General features: G+C 46.1%; 1 protein-coding gene across 1 annotated transcript in view; it reads left to right on the top strand.

The window, feature by feature from the left end:
• The window catches only part of Ano10 (anoctamin 10), a 127,276-nt gene that overhangs the window by 38,129 nt on the left and 66,167 nt on the right, over window positions 1-22,980 (top strand). Inside the window, exons 10-11 of the mRNA XM_059268960.1 lie at window positions 39-230; window positions 3,558-3,686. Coding sequence (XP_059124943.1) covers window positions 39-230; window positions 3,558-3,686 — 321 coding nt within the window. The remainder of the gene's footprint in view (window positions 1-38; window positions 231-3,557; window positions 3,687-22,980) is intronic.

Genomic DNA, 22,980 nt, shown 5'->3' with positions numbered 1-22,980 from the left:
TGTGTGACACTGAGCAATGCCTTCTGTCTACATTGCAGGGAACCTTTGATGATTATTTGGAGTTGTTCCTGCAGTTTGGCTATGTGAGCCTTTTCTCCTGTGTTTACCCGTTAGCAGCTGCCCTTGCTGTGTTAAATAACTTCACTGAAGTCAACTCAGATGCCTTGAAAATGTGCAGGGTCTTCAAACGACCATTTGCAGAACCTTCAGCTAGTATTGGTGTATGGCAGGTAACTACATGAAGAACAATGAAAGCTATTAGTCATTGTTGGGGGAAAGAAAAACTCTAAAAGCAGAAAATGTAGAATACCCACAGCCACCCCTAAAAGTTACCAGAAAATAAGCTCAAAATTATTATCAATAAGAAAAGCAAACAGTAAAAACAGGGATCAGATAGAAAACAAGTGTCTGACTTAAGTCCCAACAATTACACTAACTATTAATGACCTAAAGATACAGATTAAAGACAGATTGGCAGAGTGGATGGGAATGTGACCAGGTATGCATTGTTTATCAGAAACAATTCACAAAGTGATACAGACAGGGTGAAAGTCAAAGGGAAAATAAGGAAACATTACTCAAAAGAAAAGAAAGTGCAAGCAGACATGGCTGTGATACTGTCTGACAAAGGATACTTCCGAGGCAAAGGTTACCAGAGAGGAGCAGTCTGCCATGGAAAAGGGGACAAATTCTCAGAAAAACATCAGACTGAAATGTGTATGCATCAAGCAACAGTTTTAAAACGGAGAGAGAGAGAGAGAGGGAGAGGGAGAGAGGGAGGGAGAGGGAGAGAGAGGGAGGAGAGGGAGAGAGGGAGAGGGAGGGAGAGAGGGAGGGGAGGGGGAGAGAGGGAGAGGGAGAGCTTGAATAGAAGGGAGAACTAGATGACCTCTGTAGTTAGAGGTGAAACTACTCCCTCCCCAAGATGGAAGAAGAAAGTCACCAGGAGTGGAGAAGGCTCAGTGGTGCCATCCACGTGCCGTGTCTAGCAGGACATCCAGCTGTCTCTGGACAGAAAGCACTCAAGGAGTTGGAATTGTACACAGCACACCGTGACGTGAGATCAGACTAGGTTAGTGACAGGCGGAAACACTGGGAACCAGACAGCACGAAGGACCCATGGGGGGAAAGTCTCAGATGAAATCCAAAGATTACCAAACCAAAAGAGAAGTGTGTGGGGCATGGCTGATAAGGAGGGGCTGGCAGGAACTCACAGCTCAGGATGGTTATGCTGGAAAAGGATCTCAAATGTCAAGTGCTTGTTAAACTAGAAAAGACAGGCAAGATAAACCCAGGGCCAGCAGAAGAAAGGAAATAGGAAAGAGAACAAATCAGATAAGTTGAAGATAGAAATAAGATCAATGAGTCAAAGATGTGGTCCTAGAAGACAAACACAGTGGCCGTGGCCGGCAGGAGTGGAGTGGGATCAGTGTCTGTAGGCCTGCAGCTTTGGGGGAGGGGCAAGGGGTGTGCACATGGCCACAGGAACCTGACAGCTAGTGGGAGGACCTTCCCTTCGAAAGCAGAGCCTCCTGCTGCAGCTCAGTCAGTGAGTGGGGGAGGGGATGGGGGGCATGAGAAAGTCACTCAGGTATCTCTGTGACTGTGAAGGAAGCTGAGTCTAGAGTCCACATCTCCAGAAGAAAGGTCCTGGCTCAGATAACCATACCACAAATTCCATCACTTAAAAAGAAGTCACACCAATTTTATAAAATTCTAGAAAGTAGAGAAAGCAGGTCATTCTTCAGTGAGAGGTTCCTGAGGAGGAAGATAGAGCAGTGGGTTCAAGAGGTCTTGCATATGCTACGTCTTGTGCCAAGCAAGCTTACTAGGAAATGCAGCATCTTATGTCCTCCTTCCAGGGGAGGAAGGGGACAGAGTCAGCCACAGGCTCAGCAGTGCTGCACAAGGGGACACAAGATGACTCACGAGCATCACAGGTTGAGCATATGGTGGCCTTGGTACGGATGAGTCGAATCTTTTAAGGTGGGAACAGTTGGGTTCTTAGGACCCAAAGCTGCAGCTCCCCATTACTGGCTCTGCCAAACCCGGTTTAGAGAAGGAGCTATGTCCCTTCTCCGTACATCGGAAACCCTCTGGTCAGTTTAGCCCTCAATACTTAGGAAGCCAGAATTAGTGTGATGGCAAAACCAGACACACAGAGAACTAAGAAACAAATAGTATCCCTCATGTATGGCAGAAAACATGAAGCCATTTGTGTATTAATCCCAGCACTAGGGAGCCAGAGGTAAGTGGATCTCTGTGAGTTCGAGGCCAGCCTAGTCTACAGAGTGAGTACCAGGACAGCCAGGGCTGTTCACAGAGAAACTATCTTGGAAAACAACCCCCCACCCCAAAGCACCATGGAACAAAGCATGCACACAGACGGGCACAAGTGAAGCTGAGATGGGTGTGTTGTGCCAGTGTTCCTACTGTTGTGTGGCATTGCACTGTAGTTTCCAGACAAGTCTCTTATGTGAGGATGACATAAAGATGAGTAGGACTTATGTCTTTACGTAAGTTCATGCCAGATCTTATGCATGAACTTAGAAACTTCATGAATTCATGTAACTTCACAAAGTATAGACTATACATCAGTTTTATTGAAAATACCAAGTGATAGAAGACCAAACAATTCATGTAATACCAGTGGATAAGCGATGTGTAGTCACATTTGGTGTTCAATAGGATTAGAATTACTGTTTAAACCAATCAGAGAAGGATAAGGACTGTAAACATAAAACAGAAGGGACAGAAAAAACTGTGTTTGGAGAAAATATGGTCTCAGAATCGTGTCCTCGGGAAAACCTGGAGAATCAACTGGAAAATTGCCACAAGTGACAAGAAAACACAGTAACTGACAATATTACTCTCTATACACCATGACCATTGGGAGAAGAGGCAGAGGGACAGTCCCTGTGTGTGTTAGGAGAGGCTCCGTTACCAGGCAGCAGCCATCAGGAGCTTTGCAGTAACAGAAAAGAAAGCACGGGGTTCCCCACTGTCACCCTGCGACACACCAGAGGACACATGGACGTCTTTGTGGGTCCCCAGTCAGTGTTCTGTAAGTCCCAGCGAAGCCTGGCTTCTGTATTTGCTAACACTCCGCAAGGACTTTGGTTCATGTCCTCAGGAAGGGACCATGGCATAAGTGGAGCTTGGTTGTAGCTAAGCCAAGTGGGACGTGTGACTTATCAAAGTAGGACGGTTTGTAAAATAGCAGCCCTGCAAGACATTGTCTGGTTTGGGGTGTGGAGCGCTTTTCTGTGGTAGTCTTTAAATCCCTCACAAACAAGCAGAGATGCGCGATACAGACAGTGGTGTAGGTGTTCCACGCTCACATACTGCGCTCAGGAGTCGTCAGTCTGAAGGAACCTAAAGTGCCCACTAATGGGTCAGCTCCCTTAAGTAAAGAGAACCTGCCAGGATGGAGAGAGGTTTAAAATGTATGTGGATTGCGTAGAACCTAGGGGAGGACTTTCCCTTGGGGTTCAGATAGCATGGACATGGGGCATGGCTATTGCCACCATTAATGCCACACCTTGCTTTCCTTTCAGTTGGCTTTTGAGACAATGAGTGTTATATCTGTGGTCACTAACTGTGCTCTGATCGGAATGTCACCACAAGTGAATGCAGTCTTTCCAGAATCCAAAACGGACCTGGTTTTAATCGTGGTGGCCGTGGAGGTGAGTGAAAGTGTTTATCCATGCCATGGGCCTCTGCTGTCCTCCAGCTGAGCTGTCCTCTGCTGCAGTCCATGCTAACAAGCAGGCCTGAGCCTTAAGAAGGCAAATCATGTCAGGACCGTAGACTAGAAGAGTGCCAACTGCACTGCTGCGTCCTGCCCAGCTCACAGGAACACACCTTTCTAGGCACTGCTGGATCTGTGGGGTGACATGTGTTTTCAGCTTGTTCTAGGAAAATGTCCCTTCTGTTTTCTTAAGTGAACCCTAAGAAACTCTTGTTGGTAGTGTAAGTGTTACAGCTCTGAAGAGAAAAGTATCCTGGCAGTCGGGAGCCAAGGAATACCACAAAGTCGCACTACACAACAAACCTTACACAAGCAACTTATTGGGAGGGAAAAACCCAGGAGGACAGCTGCCTCTGTCTGGGTGGGCAGCAGCAGAGAACTGAACAGAATACGGAGTTTATATAGGGTTTCTGGGAGGGTAGTGGGAGCTTTCCAGGGTGGCCTGGTATTGGAGGGATTATGTGACTTGATCTTGGGACAAGCTCAGGGATTGGTGGGATTTTGTGACCTGGTATTGCACTTTTCCCCCCCTCTTTTTGTAGGCTTAGCCACCTCCTGCCTTGAGTGATTGAAGTCTGTGGATGTGGCCTAGCTTTTAGGCTCCTTAGGCCCAAGCCTCAAGGGGTCAGGCCTAGCTGCCAAAGTAGTCTAGGGGTGGAGCCTGGCAGCTCCAGGGGCGGGACTTACAGTGAGGGCCTTTGAGCTCAGCAAGGGAAATTGTGTCCCTCCACCCTAGCTGTCATGAAGCCAACAGTTGGTGCTTTCCACCTGGTTCGCTGCAGCGGTATTCACTGAGAAACACTCAGGCGCTGTGCTAATTTGTAGAAAGGCACATAGTCTCACCATAAGTCACAGGTACTGTGGCTGTGTGTGTCTCACTTTTCAGTTTATCATGTTTTGGAATATGCATTACTCCCATGTCTGGAAAATTAATCAGGGACCAAACATAAGCAGGAGATCCTCAGAGCTGCCTCCACTGCTGGTAATTTTCAACACCAAAGAACATTGTGCCTTTCCGTGCCTAGTTAAAAATGTAATACTTGTGGAAACGTGAAGAAACAGGACTTGGTAAGACTGTTGAGTGGGTAGCATGTCGTACACCCAAGGCTTCTGGATTTAGGGCTGACAAGGAAATGAAGTTGAGACCTTGTCTTAGTCAGTGTTTCTATTGCTGTGAAGAGACACCATGACTATGGCACCTCTTATAAAAAAAAAAAACATTTAAATGGGGTGCCTTGTTTACAGTTCAGAGGTTCATTCCATTATCGTCACGGCTGGGAGCATGGCAGCGTGCAGACAGACATGGTACTGGCTACATATTGATTGGAAGTCAACAGGAAGTGAACTTGAGGCACTAGGCATGAGACCTCAAAGCCTACCCCTACAGTGACATACTTCCTCCAACAAGGCCGTATCTGCTCCAACAAAGCCATACCTCCTAATAGTATCAGTTCCTATGAGTTTATTGGGGCCAATTACATTCAAACTACCACATTCCACTCCCTGGCCCCCATAAGCTTGTAACAATATCATAATGTAAAATGCATTTAGTCCATCTTCAAAAGTTCCCATTGTAAGTGTTACAGCTCTGGAGGGAAAGGTATCCTGGCCATCAGAAGCCAGGCAATACCTACAGCTCTGTTCTGGTGGGGGATGGTTTCCCCGCAGGAATGTACTGGTTCTGCTCCTGCTCCAGCAAAAATTGTTACTTCTCTGCCCTGCTCCACTCTAGCGGAAGAAGGTAGTCACTCAAACCTCATTCAAGAGAATTATTGGGAGGGAGGAATAGAGGAGAGTGGCTGCCTATGCCAGGGTGGGAAAAGGCAGCTTCAAACTAAGCAGGTGTAGAGCTTATAGAGGGCTTCTTAGGGATATAGTCTTTCCAGGGTGAAGACTTGCATAGTGGGAATTGGTCGGGTTTCAATTCCTGAGCTGGGATAAGCTCAGAGATTGGCTGGATTTCATTTTCAGGGATTGGTTGGTTTTCATGCAGAGTTGGTCAGTGGCAGGGTGTGTTTCTTTGGCTTGCTCTTTTACCCTACATCCATAGTCCTTCACAGTCTCAACAATGTTTTAAAGTCCAAAGTTCAAAGTCTCTTCTGAGATTCCTTTAATCTCTTAACTGTAATCACCTGTAAAATCAAAATCAAAAAGCAGATCAGAGACTTCCAACATATAGTGGCACAGGATATACATTACCATTCCAAACATAGGGAAGGGAGCATAGTGAGGAAATGCTGGACCAAAGCAAGACTGAAAACCAGCTGGGCAAACTCCAAACTCTACATCTCCATGTCTGATGTCAAAATGTTCTTCAGATCTCCAACTCAGTTCAGCTTGGTTGACTGCAACACACTTCTTTCTCTTGGGCTGGTTCCACTCCCTGTTATCAGCTCTCCTCAGCAGGTATCCCATGACTCTGGCATCCCTAACATTTTGTAGTCTCCAAGGCAATCCAGGCTACAACATCACAGCTTCACACAGTGGCCTCTCTAGGCCCCCTGACATACTCCTGGCCTCAGCGACTTTCCTTAGTCTCAGGGGCAAATTCCATAGCCCCTTTCTTCTATCCTTAACTCCAGAACCATGTGGCCAAAGTTGCCAAGTTCTGCTGCTTACTGGGGCTAGAACATGGTCCCCTTGTTCAATCAATTGCATCTTCACCAGCTTTCTGTCCTTCACTGCCAATGTTTGGATCCAGGAGTAGGCTGGCCTCAAACTCAGAGATCCACCAGCCTCTGCCTTCCCAGTGCTGGGATTAAAGGCGTGTACCACACACCCAGCTGTAAGCTTTTCTTTAGTTCCTTTTCACAAGTTGGAAATTTAGCTGGTTCAGATTTAGAAGGTAACTGTGGGGCAATGGGTATATTGACCATCACAGCTGTACCAGCCACTGTGTGTGTCGTTCGCATCAACCCTCAGTGTGCACAGCTTTTATTGTCAGTTCTAGTCAGTAAAGGAACATCACTGCATCAAATCAACTTTTTTAAATAAGATTTTTCTCATAAGTCTTAAACATTTTTTTTTAAGATTTATTTATTATGTATATAGTGTTCTGCTTACATGTATGTCTGCAAACCAGAAGAGGGCACCAAATCTCGTTACGGATGGTTGAGAGCCACCATGTGGTTGCTGGGAATTGAACTCAGGACCTCTGGAAGAGCAGCCAGTGCTCTTAACCTCTGAGCCATCTCTCCAGCCCAGTCTTAAACATTTTAAAGAAAGGAGATGAAATCTTAAATTTTCCATAAAGTAAAATCACTTATTTATATTATTCCCTGCCCCCCTCTCCCAGAGTCTAGATAGTTTTAGTATTTACTGAAGCTTTTGTTTTCTTTTTTTCTGCTCTTTGAGGCAGATCTCATGGAGCTCAGGCTGGTCTTGAACTCTCTATGTAACTGAGGATACCCTGAATCCTGATCCTCCTTCCTCCACCTCCAGGTGCTGGGATTACAAGGCTGCTTCACCATGCCCAGCTCTTATTAGTTTTTAGAAATGTCTTTCTCACAGATAACAGTATATTGTACTCTAGTGTATTTATTTATTTATTTATTTATTTATTTATTTATTTATTTATTTATTCATGGTCTCTAAGTAAAATTTTGCTAATTAAAAAAGCCACAGTAAATTATAAAAATAAATAAATGATTTTTTAAATAAAATTTTAACATTGATGGAAAAAGCAATTTAAAATATTACATTTCAGCCGGGCGATGGTGGCGCACGCCTTTAATCCCAGCACTCGGGAGGCAGAGCCAGGCGGATCTCTGTGAGTTCGAGGCCAGCCTGGTCTCCAAAGCGAGTTCCAGGAAAGGCGCAAAGCTACACAGGGAAACCCTGTCTCGAAAAACCAAAAAAAAAAAAAAATTACGTTTCTCTTCAAACTCTTTAGCATCTAAATATATTTGTATGATTAAGATTTGTCATAGAACAAAGACCTTTTGGAAAATCATCCCGGCTTTGTGAAATTGAGGCTGTTTGTGTTCTCAAGTTTCCTGCACCAAGTAGCTTTGGTGATTTTTACTTCTTTTTTGATGCCTTGATTTTTTTCCCCTTAGAGTTGGATTTTCTGCAGCCTCCAAGTGAGTGAGGGAAAAAAAAAGAAAAAGAGCCCTGTTGTGGTATTTGTGTTTACTGCCACCTAGTGCTGTGTTAGAAACATGGCTCCTGACGCGGCTTTGCAAAGCAGATTTACTGGGAACAGACAAGAGGCCTGAGCATGAGGAGAGAGCATGCTGAATGTGCCAGTTTTATAGGTTAAAAGTTAGATATTGAAAACGCCATGAAGTTTAGCCCACAAATCAAATCAGCATCCAGCAGTTCCCCACAGAATCCCCTCGCTTCTGAGACATTCCCTCAGTCTCTAATGTTTCCAGCAGAGGGACACGCCTGTGAGTGCAAAATCACAGTGAAAGTGCTGTTCGTGAAGACAGCACGAGGCCACACAGTCCAAACATCCAGTGTTGGATAGCATTCCCGTTTTCCTGTGTGTGTCTGTCAAGCTTTGTCAGTCCAGCATGCTGAATGCTAATCATTTCCCCTGTACACCCAGGGGTGGGCTGGGGTGCAGTGGGTGTCTCTAAGGTAGAAGTAAGCCAGCTGCTCACAGGGAGCGTGCCTGCATTTCTACTTTTTAGGTTCTAGTGACAAGTGAATCTGTTGGCTCTGTTGATGTTTAATTACTAGTTTGAAAACTATCCCTTAGAAGCAGTTTCTTATGGGTGTGGAAGAGTAAGTTATATGATGTACGCGCCCCCTACTGGTTAGAAACAGACTGTCATCTGTGTGTAGCACTGTATGCCCTCTGAGAGTGGATGGGGCTCTTGGCTTGTTTTCCTAGTTTCAAACATAAAATTGTAAGCTCACTGCAGATGATTGGTCTTTACCTATATTAGGATTTATGTACTTTAGGACTTGTTTGTTGTATGTGCTCTCCCTCTCTGGAGTGGGATGGGCTGGGGTAGCATTGCTTTATGCTGTGCTTACCCTGGAGTCTGTCACCGAGCTTCCTCTTAGAGTGCTGATCCTGTCCTCAGCTGCAGATTGAGGCACCTGCAGCCTGCCCTGCAGGAGCACTCTGGGAAGTAACCCACAAGTGTCAGGATGAGCAGGGCTTGCTGCCAAAGGTGAGTCTGAGTGAGACTGCTTGTGTGAAACAGCAAGCGTGGAGCCGAGACTTGTCACTGGACACACGGGTGTGACTCCGACCTGTTAGTGCTCAGTTGAGCTCTTGCCACCCCTGTGGCCATCATTTCTTCCAAAGGTCATCAAGGCAAAGATGTCCACGTCAGAGTGTAGCTGAGTGAGAATCTCAGTTTCTCTTCTCAGATCTCCGTGAGTTCCAGTCCTCAGGTGTAAAGTCGGGACATTGGCAATGTACTAAAGAAGTGACAGGCACCATGCCTAACCCGGAACAGGAAGTTAGCAGCCTCACCTTTAGCAGTTAGTGCCTGTGCCTGCATCTGCCTCATGGGCGTGTCTCCTCAGTTGTGTGTCTCCAGAGACACACTCGCCTGGTTTTGTTTGTGTCACAGTTTGCTCTCAGATTGGCCTCCCACTCCTCTCCTCCTGGCTTTGTTTCCATACCTCAGTCCAACCCTGCCAACCTGCCCCCCCCCCCCCGCCCCCTGCCCCCCGTTGCTGGTTCTGACTCTGTTCAGTCTCTCAGTGTTGGCGTGGCTTGAGCTCAGACTCCCAGCATTTCTCACCCACATTTTGCTGAGTGTGATTCACATATCACACCACTCTTTAAAGTGTGCAGTTCAGTGTTCTCATCTGGACTGTCACAACAAACCCTCAATAGGTGTGTGGCCCTCCTGCCGTCTCTTCTTTAACCCTAGTAATAGTTAGACTTTATTGCCAACTTGACTGGATAGAAATAAGCCTAGACTTAGTGATACATACTTCTGGGTGTGTCTGTGAGGGTGTCTCCAGACAGGACGAGATCAGGAGGGCCCTGGTGTAAAGAGTGGATTTGTAATGTAATGGCATTATTAGGAGGTGGTGAAAGGTTGAAGATGAGGCCAATTTAGTGCAAGTAGGTCCCTAGGGTCATGTCCTTGGGTGATAGCTTGGTCTAGCTTCTTCCTGTATGACCGTTTCTCTGCTTCCTGTCCCCAATAAGTGGAGAGCAGCTTCTACTTTGTGTCCTTGCTGCCAGGATGCCTTACACAAGTTTGTAGACTCAGGAGCCATGAGCTGAACCCTCTACACTCTGAGCTAAAGCAAACCCTCCCTCCCTTAACCGTTTACATTGAGCGTTCCGTCACAGCCACCCATGCTGTCCGTCTGCTCTTTGTGGCATTCTTTCAAGCTATTCTGACCATGTTCATCTTCTGCGATGGGAAAGGTGCCTCAGTGGATGGCAAAGCCCTTCCACTTGCCCTGCTTCCCATTCTGTCCTAGGACACCCCAGCACCCTTCAAGCAAGTTAGCAGGAACAGTCACAAAACTATCTAGTCCCTACTGATTCCTCTCCAAGTTGGAGCTCCCAAGCCTGGGCAAGGACTGCAGATCCCCAGGAGCTGAGAGGTGTGGGCTGAGTCACTTTGTGAGTGGTTTCAAGTGATGAAGCAGTTCTTACTAAGGATTTGTTCATGAGCAAATGAGTCGCATGTTTTTCCCCTCGTGCTCTTTGTGGCAGTTATTTGAGAATCTCAGAGTTATAGTTGATAAGCTTGCTGATTATACTTTTGGGAAGCATATTAAGAAGACCTCAGCAGGGGCTGTAGAGATGGCTCAGCAGTTAAAAGCACTGGCTGCTCTTCTAGAGGTCCTGAGTTTAATTCCCAACAACCACATGGTGGCTCACAATCATCTGTAGTGGGATCTGATGCCTTTTTCTGGCATAAAGGTGTACATGCAGATAGAGCACTCATACATAAAATAAGTAAAATAAATCTTAAAAAAAAACTCTCGACAAAGCCTTAAAATTCTATTATTTGTAAGAATATACTATAGAATTAAGAAATATGATGTGGGGGCTGAATAGATGGCTCAGAGGTTAAAAGCACATACTGCTCTTGCAGAGGACGCAAGTTCAGTTCCCAGCACCCACACTGGGTAGCTCACTGCCACCAACAGCACCCACAGTTCTTTGTCATTTACTAAGTTCAAATGCATCCTCTGCTTGTGAGGCATTGGCCCACAAGTGCCTGCAGGGTTAGCCACTCGGTGCCTGTTGGCTGATGTTCTTCTTTTCAGAAACACAAATTCTGAGAATTTAATTGCAAGCTTGACCAGGAAGGAGCCCACAGCCAACTGTGCTGCTCATGGTCTTCACTCCTAGTGTTTTCATGTGTTGGCTTTTGGCGCTTCTTCCATTTGGGTCCTCTTGGATGGAACCATAGGCTGGATTCCCCACACACATGTGTGCCTGTGGTTTTGAGACAGGGTCATGAGATAGCCCAGGCTGAGCTTGAACTCTGAATTCTCCTGCCTCACTCACCTTCCTGAGGACTAGGTTACAGGCGTGAGCCACCACACCCAGCCTGTCTTCCTACTTCTGTTTACTCTTGCTGGTCTTTTTTGATGTTTCCTAGTGTTACTCTAGGCTGCCCCTCATCTTCAGTTTTTATCCAGTTAAAATGAGGCTCTGTGCTCTTTGGATGGTGTGGGGATAATTAAAGGCGGTCAGGGTGGGTTTTTGCATTGGATATGTATTTATTTTAAGCTTAAACATACCAGACACTAGTAAGATACGGTCCTAGCTTTGTGAGCATCTACAGACTTGTCCAAGAGAGAAGTTCCAGTGTGGTAGAAGGCCTCTTCTCTAAACTCATCCCCCAGATGGCCCTGATTGCCATCTCCTCTGCAGGGTGCTGGCACAGGCTCTCCCAGCTTCTGGAAATGGTTGGGATGCAGGCTCTGTGGACAGTGTCTGCTTGCTGAGTGCCTGTGAAGAGAGATTCCCCCCAAAATTGGTTAATGTATGGCATTCTTGTTACTGTAATTGATACAATTTAATTAGATGAAATGAAAACTGATGAAAAGCGTGTGCTACAGTGGAGCCATCACTTCTGTGAAGCCTTTGGAAAGACTCCACGAAGACACATTGCTATGAGATGAGACAAGGAGGGGACAGTTAAAAATGACGACAGGGAAATCATAAAAATCTGGGCATGTTCCAGATATGACTTCCACACTGCTTCCCAAGTGTCTTCAAGTTTGTACTCTTCAGAGAAAACAAACCTGGGAAACTCAGTCATTGTCTTGGGATGTGATAGTTAATCTTGACTGGCAGCTGGCTGAGATTTAGACTCACCTCTGGTTTCCAGAAAAGTCTAATTGAAGGAGGACCTTCTCTGAGTGGGGGCGGCACCTTCATGGGCTGGTAGCCACTAGGCAATGGCATTCCTCTCTGCTTTCTGACTGCAGATGCAATGTGACCAGCTGCTGTTTGCTCCTGCCGCCATGCCCCCCTGACCGCCATGCCCCCCTGACCGCCATGTCCCCCTGACCGCCATGTCCCCCTGACCGCCATGTCCCCCTGACCGCCATGCCCCCCTGACCGCCATGCCCCCGTGACTGCCATGCCCCCTCCCTGCCATGGCCCCCCACCATATCCCCGCACCATGCCCCCTCCCTGCCATGGCCCCCCACTGTGCCCCTCCCTGCCATTGCCCCCCCACTATATCCCCCCCACTGTGCCCCCTCCCTGTTTTGGCCCCCCATCATATTCCCCCACCATGCCCCCTCCCTGTCATGGTCTCCCCACCATATCCCCCACTGTGCCCCCTCCCTGTCATGGTCTCCCCACCATATCCCCCCACTGTGCCCCCTCCCTGTCATGGTCTCCCCACCATATCCCCCCACTGTGCCCCCTCCCTGTCATGGTCTCCCCACCATATCCCCCCACTGTGCCCCCTCCCTGTCATGGTCTCCCCACCATGCCCATCCCTCCCATAATGGATACACCTCCAAACTGAGCAAACCAAGCCCTTCCTGCCTGAAGTTGCTTTTCTTGGATATTTTGTCACACACACACACAAAATAACTAACACAGGGGTCTTATTTGTGCACAATGGACAGGAAGACACTTGACTTCCTCATGCATATGCCACACAGTGCAGAGGGGTACAGAGTTCTATGATTATCTGTCTGAGTAAACTGTTTAGATTCACTGAGGAATTACTTGTTTCCTTGTTTCACCTGAATGGACTTCCTGGGGACTGCTGAATTAGAGGGTTGGCCTTTAATCCTGTCAGTGAATGACAGATGTTTGCTTTGTTGAAGATCCAGAGACCTTGAAACTTATGGTTAGTGCATATTATTTTTAAATATGATTTTGACAACAACCATTCTTATGGATTATTTTGCATTTCTAAGGTATCATGGTGGTTAATCTATTTCTTGCCCTATAATACAGGCAATAAAGATCGCCTACTTTGGAAGTGATGCTTCTTCATTCATAGTCGCATTGGCTGTGGAAATACTAAGGTGGGGTAAGAATTAGGAAGCTCGTAGCCCACAGTGTCAGAGTCCTGCCGTGAGTCATGGCATCAGGCGGATCTGCAGAGAGCCACAGAGCTTTTGTGCTGTCCAGCTCTGAGGACACTCACTGGTCACTGCCTCTTCTCAGCTCTCTCCAGACACCTTTGTCAGTGTGTCTCCCCCTTTCGCTAGTTGTGAGCCCACTCTCAGGAACAGGACAAGTGCAGCAACCCTCTGCTGAGTGCCGGTCCAACTTCCCTTTCCCATGCCTCATGATTCTAGGCCACACTTGCCTGCTGTCTTATTCTGGGGAACAGGAGAGTAAGAATGCATTTAGGGTCTCAGGTTTTTTCCCGAGAATAGAAAACACATTTTATTTCAGGAAACTGAAAGAAGACTTGAGGCCCATAAGAATTTTCTGCCCTTTATAGTAGTGCTGGAGTATTGAGGGGCTTTGTGTGGCCAGGGACACCTTGAAAAGGGCAGGAGTGAGAGAACAGTGGCATCAGAGCCTGAGGGTTTTCTTGAGGTCAATGAGGGCATGGGTTGGGGGAACGAGGAATGGGTTCGGTGACCTCTTACAGCTTTGCTTTTCATTTTCCTTTGCAAATGTGAGCTCAGCACCATGCCTTCCCATTGCAGGCTTGATCTCCATCCCTGTGTGCAGCCATGGGAGGTGCAGACACGTTGTCTGCCCCATGTGTCTCCCTGTGTCTGGTCCCACTGTTCCCCAGTTCTGTCCCTTCCCTCTGCATTAGGTCAGGAGGCTCCCCGCTCTCGGTGGCTCTGTTTCTGTGGTCTTAGCTTGTAGCACCTGCCACCCCTGCTGTTGCTGCAGAGCTGTGGAGCTGCTGTGGTAACCAGTGATAACCAGGAACGGCTGCTGAGGAGTGATGATTTTCTACAGCAGCCTTCCACTTAACGCAACCTGTGAGATTTCGTCAAAACCCCAGCTGAGGTTCTGTTCTAGAGGAGAGAAGATAACCACACTTCTTCCCTTTTCAGGAGGACTGGTGCTTCAGAATGATCATCTTAGGGCTTGGTTTGAGGCTTTAATCTTGGTTAAAAATGTTCTTTAAACTCGTCTTTGTCGGGATCTGGTCAGGCACCACTTCAGGAACTCATGATGATCCCTGTTAATTCAACATGTTGGATTTGCTTTGGCTTCTTTGTGGTCCCTAAGATGCCACAATGCAGACAGGATCAACCCAGAAGATAGGGAGAGTGGCAGTGTAAAATGCTGCTGCTGCTGCAGTCTCCCTCTCAGCCTTCCATTTCCCAGCTTTCTTTTCCTTCTCCCGCCTATACTTCCTGCCTAGCCAATGGCCAATCAGTGATTTATTTACTGACCAATCAGCAACACACTTGACATACAGACCATCCCACAGCAGTTAATAAAAGGCTTTCCCAGGCCGGTGCATTCAGGGTTATTAAAAATGGACTACATCTTTTTAATGTTGTTAAGTGCTATGAGGGGCAAAGTGTATGAATTTCTTGTTTTACATATATTGGGTAAAAAAAATGAATATTCCAACTGTGTGTGTGTGTGCGCGTGCGCGCTGTAAAATGGGCTCAAGCTGAGCCTGAAAGTCAAGACTGCCTTCTGTCAGATTGAGCACAGGTGGATGATGAGCTGCAGAAGGTAAAGACACTGCTGTCTCCAAGCTTCCAACTGGTGTGAGTGCCCAACTGACCACACACAGGCTTCCATTGCTCTTTCCACTTCAGTGCCTCACACAGAAGCTAATTGGCACCATCTGTGCTGATAATGAAGTCCATGATGTGGCTACTGGTGCGAGGCACTCACTGAAGGAGTTCACAGTCAGGGTGAGGGGAGCAGGGAGAGCTATTTTTGTGGTTGTTCTGTGCTGACCAGTCATAGAAAGGAAGCTGAAAGAGAAGCAGTCACCAGGGGCTGTCCCACGCTGAGTGCTCCATAAGGGCATGTGGCTGGGCTTATATAACAGAGCGCTTCACTTCCGCATGGTCTGCTGTGTTAGAGTCGCCCTGAGATAACTGTAATGTGTCTTCTGCCTGCACTGGGCGCCTCCTCTTTCAGCCCTCTGCCTCTCACCACGGGCTGGGAACACAGGCAGCGGCATTCTGACGCACGCAGGCTGGCAGCTCTGCTGTTTAGCTCCTCATCCTTGGGTCTCCAGTGCAGCTCCTGTACCTGGGGCCCACTGTGTCACTCCCATTTCCAGCCTGCCTTCCGAGAACGCATGTCATTGTTGGGAGTGTTGTCTAGGTTGCAACTACATTCACACGTGCGCACGCTCACACACACACACACACACACACACACACACATACAGAGACAACCACACTCACACAGACATAAATACACACATGCATACACACACAAATACACACCATAGATACACACAGACACACACACAGACATACACACTCACACAAGCCCTAATACATGTATACACACTCACAAGTGAAAATCACAGAGGGTGTCAGCTGGTCATTTTATCCATTGAGAGAAAGGACCATCTCCAGGCATTCTTTCTCAACTCTCTCGTCTTAAACATATTTTAGTCTAGTTTTTAGAGAAACGTGCTCCTTAAAGAAAATCTCTACATGTGTGAGTGCAGACACTTGCACGCCACAGCACATATGTGGATGTCAGAAGACAGTTACAGGTGTCAGTCATCACCTCCCACCTCATTGGAGCCAGGTTGTTGTTCATTGCTACATACCCCAGGTTAGCTTACCCATGAGCTAGGGAACCTGTCTCTGCCGACAGGACTGCAGGGGTCACAGGTGTGTGCTCCCACATGTCTTTAGGTTTGTTGTGGGATTTGAGCTCACACTTGCACAACAGTGGGATGCTTCATTTCCATGTTTCCTGATATCTGTCTTTTGACACCATTTCATTTGTCTGTTAAGTTCACAGTGTGTGGATACTAGAGAAGCAGTTCCTGACAGTAGGGTGTTTTCCTTTGTTTAATTTCATGTGTGTTATCTTTGAATAGTAATGCAGACAGTCACATGGTTCAGAATTCAGAAGGCCCAAATGTTGAGTTTGTCCCCACTACAGAGTCCCTGCTGCACACAGCATGTGTGATTGGTTCCCAGTCTGTGCTTTCGTGGTATTTAAAGTACAAATAGCAAGCACAGTTAATCACAGTGACTGGAGAGCGGTCTGTAGTGGGTTTGCTTTATAGTTAATTGTCTAGTACAGATAATCTTACACATGTCAACTGACCTGATGCTGTCAAGTGTTAGAATATGCAGCCTCTGGTGGTGTGCAAAGCAGTTTTGACCTTTCCTAAGAAATTCTTGTACCATGAATGATTGACGGGCCAAGGAAGGTGATTGGCATATCTGTCATCTCAAGTCTGGGCCAGGTGCACCTTCAGTTTGACAAGAGCAAAAATTGCTTGTGGATAATAACTAGTCTGCCTTGCTTTTCCTAGCATTAGGATTGGGCTGGGGTCAAAGCACAGGATCAGTCTACTTGTAGATTTATTAGTTTTGAAAAATAAGAACAGACTTTAGAAGTGTCCTAAGGCCATCGTGCAGCTTTGGCCCGAGAATCAGTTTTTTTCAGTATAACTCAGCAGAGGTGTTGGGTTAGGGAGCTTTTGGGGCTTTCACAAACAAGCTTCCCGGTTAAGTAAATGTGCAGTGGATCTGCTCTCTGACCTGCAGATTCCTCGTCCAGTGGCTCATGTGGGATGGTTCTGTGAGGACACCTGCCTTGTCTATCCAGCGTTCAGCCCCACCCTCACCCCTTCTCTCTGTACCCTGGTCCCTACTTTGTTTCTCTTGATACGGGACATTCACTTTAACTGAAACCAGCCAGCTCCAGTGTGGGTCCCTGTTGAGGACCTCCATCTTGTTTTGTTCTTCTCTGGCATTTTGATGATGACTTGGCCTGGGAATGATCAAAGGCATTACCACAGGACAAATAGGCAGAGTACAGAGAATGCCTGTCCAGTGGAACAGGACACCAAGACACACAGGACTCAGTACTTAGAGTGTGATGTGTGTTTTACTAAGAGAGAAGATGAACATACAGAAGCTCCCCTATGCCCTGGGATTTCTAACTGGTTCTGTGATTGCAGCTGTTTTGGAGTGATTGAGATTCTTTTTTATTCTTTCATGGGTAAAAAGCATTAAAACAATATGAATGAGAACTTTGTTTCCTATACCCTGGTGATCTGCGCAGGTGACTGACACTGTGTACCCTTTACAGTGACGTTTCTAAGACTCTGTGTGTTCAGACTCGTAAGGGTGCACAAAAAGCCAATTCTGTTATAGGTTTTAAAAATTAAGGGGGTGGAGGGATGGTCAACAGCACTGGCAAAAAACTCATAGACATAGAAATAAATCTAAAAAAAAATCAAAATAGAATTTTGAGAATTTTGTATGTTCCTTGAAAATAGAGACATGTCTGTGGATGTTATTAAAGTACCACTGTTCTACCCAATGAGCGATTCCACAGCCTCATTTACAGAAATGGAGACTGCTTAGGAATAGGCCCTTCCCTTCCATCCACTCTCTCTCCTGGTGCAACTGTTCTACTTCCCATATTCAGTGTAAGATCAGTCCTAACCTTAGTGAGGATGGCAAAGCAGTGATGGTTGGTCACTGTGTTTTTCTAACTCCTTGGTAGAATTTGAGGTTTAAATGCTGGGGATTAAAAGTGGGGGTGAAGTGTGACCATCTGAGTCCATTCCCTCTGAATGTAGGGTCTGTCACCTCTGCACTGAACCTGGGTGGCATATTGGCACTGATCTTGGCTGATTGTAATGATATTCCTGTCTTTGTTGGCAAGGCACAGGTGCCTTGGGGCTGGCAGATCTGAATTGACAGAATACTGACAGGGCCACATCCATGGTGACTCTTGGTGAACGTGTCTGTTTCCTGGGTGAAACATCACCAGACGTGGGCAACTGTCAACTCCTTCGTTATGTTTTAATTACCATGGAAATGACAGAATTTTCAGATCACACATTATATTTTTATTTTTGAGACCTGCTATATATATATTTATACAAATTAGAAAGCAGAAGTACCGTACAGTAACTTTCATTTTATATTTGAAGTATTATGTAAGAAAAAGCCTTCGCATGCACATCAAACGGTAAAGTGCATCTCCGCTGTGGAGGCCCGTTTTGCCTTCATCCTCATTAAACAGCACTGAAAAGCTATAATGACCTAAACTAATATTCAGATGATGTAGATCTTGCTGAATTCTTAGAATAAAATAAACCAGGGCTTACAATTTAAAGAAGGTTAAGTCCAGGAATGGCAGCTTGCACACTGCTGAACCCAGGACAGGGGAGGCTGAGGCAAGAGGATTGTGAGTTCAAGGCCAGCTTGGTCTAGATATAGTGAGTTCCAGGTCAGTCTAGGCTACATAATGAGATCCTGTATCAAGTTGAAACAGTTTCTCAATGTAGGCGTATAGTTAGCTGTTGATGTTGGTCTCAGGAATCTGTCATCTTGTTTTGTCTTCAAAATAGTAGAATATGGTGGTGGGTATAGTCAGAAGTTAGAATGTCTATACTGTGACCACAGATGTCGTGTGTGTGTGTGTGTGTGTGTGTGTGTGTGTGTGTGTGTGTGTGTGTGTATGTGAAAGAGAGAGACAGAGACAGATATTGCATGCATTTGTGTGTCTTTTTTTCCCAGAGCTGTCAGTCAGCCATGCTGCATATACAGGTTTTGGTTCCACATAACTCTGAGCATGCAGTCTCCAGGAGGTTGTGACCCATGGCTTCCCAGTGGCACCTCACTGCCTGGGGATGACTTGCTGGGGTCCCCTTACTTCTACTGCCGTTGATGTCAGATTTGAGTTCCCATTTAAATGTGGGCCCAGAGCTGTTCTTGCTATATTTGAATATTTATCTCCATTTTCATGGGAGCCACAGTTCAAGGCCACTTGTCTCTTAGTTTTGTAGCAGGCTGAGGGGTGGGGCCTTCTCTTGTCCTCCTGTGGATCTGGCTTTTGTTTCTGAGTTTCTGTTTTTAGAGACTTTACACTTGGAATTATATAATTGACTCCATTATCTCACTGCAATCCAGAGCTCTGTGACAGTATTTTTATGTCTGGAAAAATGTACTTATTTTGGTGGTTTTGGACAGTTTTGATTTCAATAAAATATATTCACTGATGGACCAAGACAAGTGCTTCATTTTCTGTTTAGTTTATGATATTTTTAATTTTATATGAGTTACACTTACTTGAGGTCTCCTCAAAATCTATTCTTGGTAATGTCATAGTAACTCTTGATATATTGTCCACAGTGCACATGCCAGACATGGTACAGTAATTTAACTGGATAAAGAACATTCTGAAATTGAATTTTTATAAATATACAGCCATTGACAAATGTAAAACCCTTCCCTCAAAATTCATCACTCAGATGAGTCCATAAGTCTGTGATTTAAATCCTGCATCAGTGTGTCCCAATCTATCTAAGAGCAGCATTGAGTGTGTATACATGCATGTGTGTGTTCTTGGGTATGCGTGCATGCATGTATATTCATTATATATGATATGTGCACTTGCATGCATATGTATATGTGTGTTTGAGAAATATATTATTCACATAGTTGGAATAAAATACCAGAATTTATATTAGACCCTGAGAGAGTATAAACATCTTTATTACTACTTAAAATGAGGCTCAGAAAAGAATGTAGTACTATATTTTGTAACATTTATGGGGTAGTCTAAGTAAATATTAGAACTGTTTTGAATTAAAGTGCAACACAAATAGGCAGATAGATGACAGATCTATAGATACATACATACATACATACATACATACATAGATCATATGTGCACACACACATACATGTTTATATACTAGTTGTGGATGTCAAGCTTGATAAATTTGTCCAACAAACATTTTCCCAAAAGCCCCGGTGCGCCTTTGCTGGTCACCACCACCCAACAGTAACTTCTGTCTCAAGCTATGTCATTTTGGGGTTTCTTTTTAAGTTTTTGGCACTGTAGGATAGGTGTGTTCTCCCTGTGGTTTTCCAGTTAGCCCATGTTGGAATTATTTCCCCACCAAGATGCTCTGAGTGGATTTTCTTCTGGCTGGTTAGTTCGTCATAAGTTGTCAAAGTGATGGTTAATGAGTGAGACTAATAAAATTTGAAGATATTTAAAGATTTGGTGACTGAACAGGACAATGAATGTGTCATTAATTCTGAAAGCAAACCTCAAATAGAAGAGGTGATTGTACAGTCCGTGTGTCTATCATCTCTGACTGGTGAGGCCCTTCGGCACTCTTCACCATTATTCTCTAGGTGCTGACTTTTCATAACTGTTTACTAGTCCCGGGTGGAGTGTGTGAGTGTGTATAGTGACTGTGTCTGTCACAAACAGGAGCAGTAATTCTGTCATAAAATAAACTAAATTACTGTGATGGAGAGTGCAAGCGGGAGGCCTGATCTGGAAGAAACAGTTCCTAGAAAAGCTGAGGCTTGAAGGGACCCAGCTCTGTCAGTGTCTGCTTTGTTGATTTTTTTTTTTTTTTTTTTTTGCGCCTGTCCTGGATCTTGCTCTGTAGACCAGGCTGGCCTCGAACTCACAAAGATCCGCCTGCCTCTGCCTCCCGAGTGCTGGGATTAAAGGCGTGCACCACCACCGCCCGCCTGGCTGCCTTGTTGATCTTGACAGAAGCGAGGAGTGGATGTGAAAAGGGCCCCGGTTCTCACTGCTCCTGCCGCTCCACCGTCACAAGGCCGTTTGTAGGAATCTGTACAGAGGGGTTTCTCTATCAAAGAACAGCAGAAATGCCCCACAGCTAAGGTCACAATCAGTGGTGAAAAGCTGGACACTGTCTGAGGTCAGGAACAAGAGAAGGATGCTGCCTTAAGGTTGAACACTTCCTGGAAGGTTAGTTGAGGCATTGGATCAAGGAACTAGAACAGAACACACCCACACTGCAAAGTGGACCATGGCTCTGTCTGCAAATGGAAGGCAGCACACTCTTCTGTAGAGAAGACCCTAACCCACCCAGTAAAAAGCAATTGGAATGAGGCAACTTGTCAGGAAGTTTACAGACTCTGGGGACAGCTTGGGAGACAGGAGCTGTGGTTCTCTGTGCTGTCCATCAACAGACCCTGAGTGAAATGAAGAACACAGTTCCAGGGCTGGAGAGATGGCTCAGTTAAAAGTCTTGGCTACTCTTCCAGAGGACCCAGGTTCAATTCCTAGCACCTACATGGAGGCTGACAACCATCTGTAACTCCAGTTTTAGAGGGCCCATTGTCCTCCTCTGGCCCCTGCTGGCACTGAATACACATGGTACATAGACATTCATGCAGGCTAAATACCCATATACATAAAATAGAAATGAAAACAAATATCTAAAAATTTAAAAAGAGCATAGTTCCATTTCATATGCCATTAGAAAGAATTAAACAGCCAGTGGTGGTGTTACATGCCTGCAGTTCCTGCACTTGGGAGCTGAGGCAGGAGGATCCTGAGTTCAAGGCCACCCTGGACTGCATGAGGCCCTATCTCAGGAAGGAAGGGAGGGAGGGAGAGAGGTGGGAACTGGACAGAAGGCCTGTGGTTACGTCGGTGTGGCTCTTGAAGTTAACTTTTGATGGTCGTGGTCCTCGCAATCCGTGTTAAGCTGCCTGTGTGTCAGCTTTCTGTTACTACAACAGATTCCCTGGGATAATCAACTTACACAGAGAAAGGGCTTAATTTGGTTTATTTTTTTGAGATTCCTGTCCTGGGTCAGTTGTGCCTGTGGCTTTGGGCTTGTGGGCAGCACCTTGTGGCACAAAGAAAGAAGCCAGGTTCCATTCTCACCTTCAAGAGCACGCTGGCCACGTCCCAAAACTCTCCTGTAGGGCTCCACCTTCAGGGGTTCCACTGTTCCAAGTAGCACCAACCCAGGAGCTAGTTCTTCCCTGGTCTCTGGAGGGACATTCAAGAGCCAGACTGTAGAGTCAGCTAACTTACCTGAATCCCAAAATTTATATAAGGAAATATAAGGAACCCAGAATAACCGAAACAATCCTGAAGAAAAACAAAGTGCGCAGACTTGTGTCTCCCACCCTAAGCTGTCCGTAAGCTGTAGCAGCATGCTGGCATGGAGATGGATAGGTCAATGGACAGGGCTGGAGCTCAGAAACAAGGTCCACATTTACGAACAGCTGGTACCTGACAAGAGTGCCAAGTTAGTTCATCAGGGCAAGAGCAGCTGGGTGAGGCTAGACTTCCACCTAGCAGCCTGCTGAGGTTTGCAGACCTCATCACGAGTGTGATATAAAGGAAGCAGAACAACTGGGGCCAGACACTGTCCTGAGACCTCTTCCTGTTGCATGGGTCTGCCCATCAAAGAGTCAGCAAAGTTGCCTTGCTCCTTGCTCATGTGAGAACTCAGAAGGAGCAGACCCTCCCAGACACTGGGCCTGCCAGCAGTGCCCACAAAAGGTTTCTCACCTCATTTTGATTTCCTTATGGGGTTCTGAGATGGCATCTCACCATAAAGCCCAGGCTGGCCTGGATAACTGTAATTGCAACTGGAAATCAGACACTCAACACCCAAGAGGCTTGATATGTAGTCCAGCTCTCATCTAAAAGGAAGAAGAGATGACTCTCAACAGCCACCGGCTATGCCTGCTCCAAGAGTCTGCCGATCTGCCGTCTCCCTGTGAGTTGACAGGGTAACTGTGGTTCTTATCTGAGGTGGGAAGCCCATTAGATGAAGTTTTTTGAAGATGAATACAGACTGCGTTATGGGAAGACAAAGGTCCATGGAAGGTTCTCCAGAGCAACCAGCAAGAAGCCAGAGGGCCTCCTC

Source organism: Peromyscus eremicus, chromosome 7 (assembly GCF_949786415.1).
Source record: "Peromyscus eremicus chromosome 7, PerEre_H2_v1, whole genome shotgun sequence".
NCBI lineage: Eukaryota > Metazoa > Chordata > Mammalia > Rodentia > Cricetidae > Peromyscus > Peromyscus eremicus.
The sequence above is the reverse complement of the archived record's forward strand: the minus strand, read 5'-3'. Positions and strand labels throughout refer to the sequence as shown.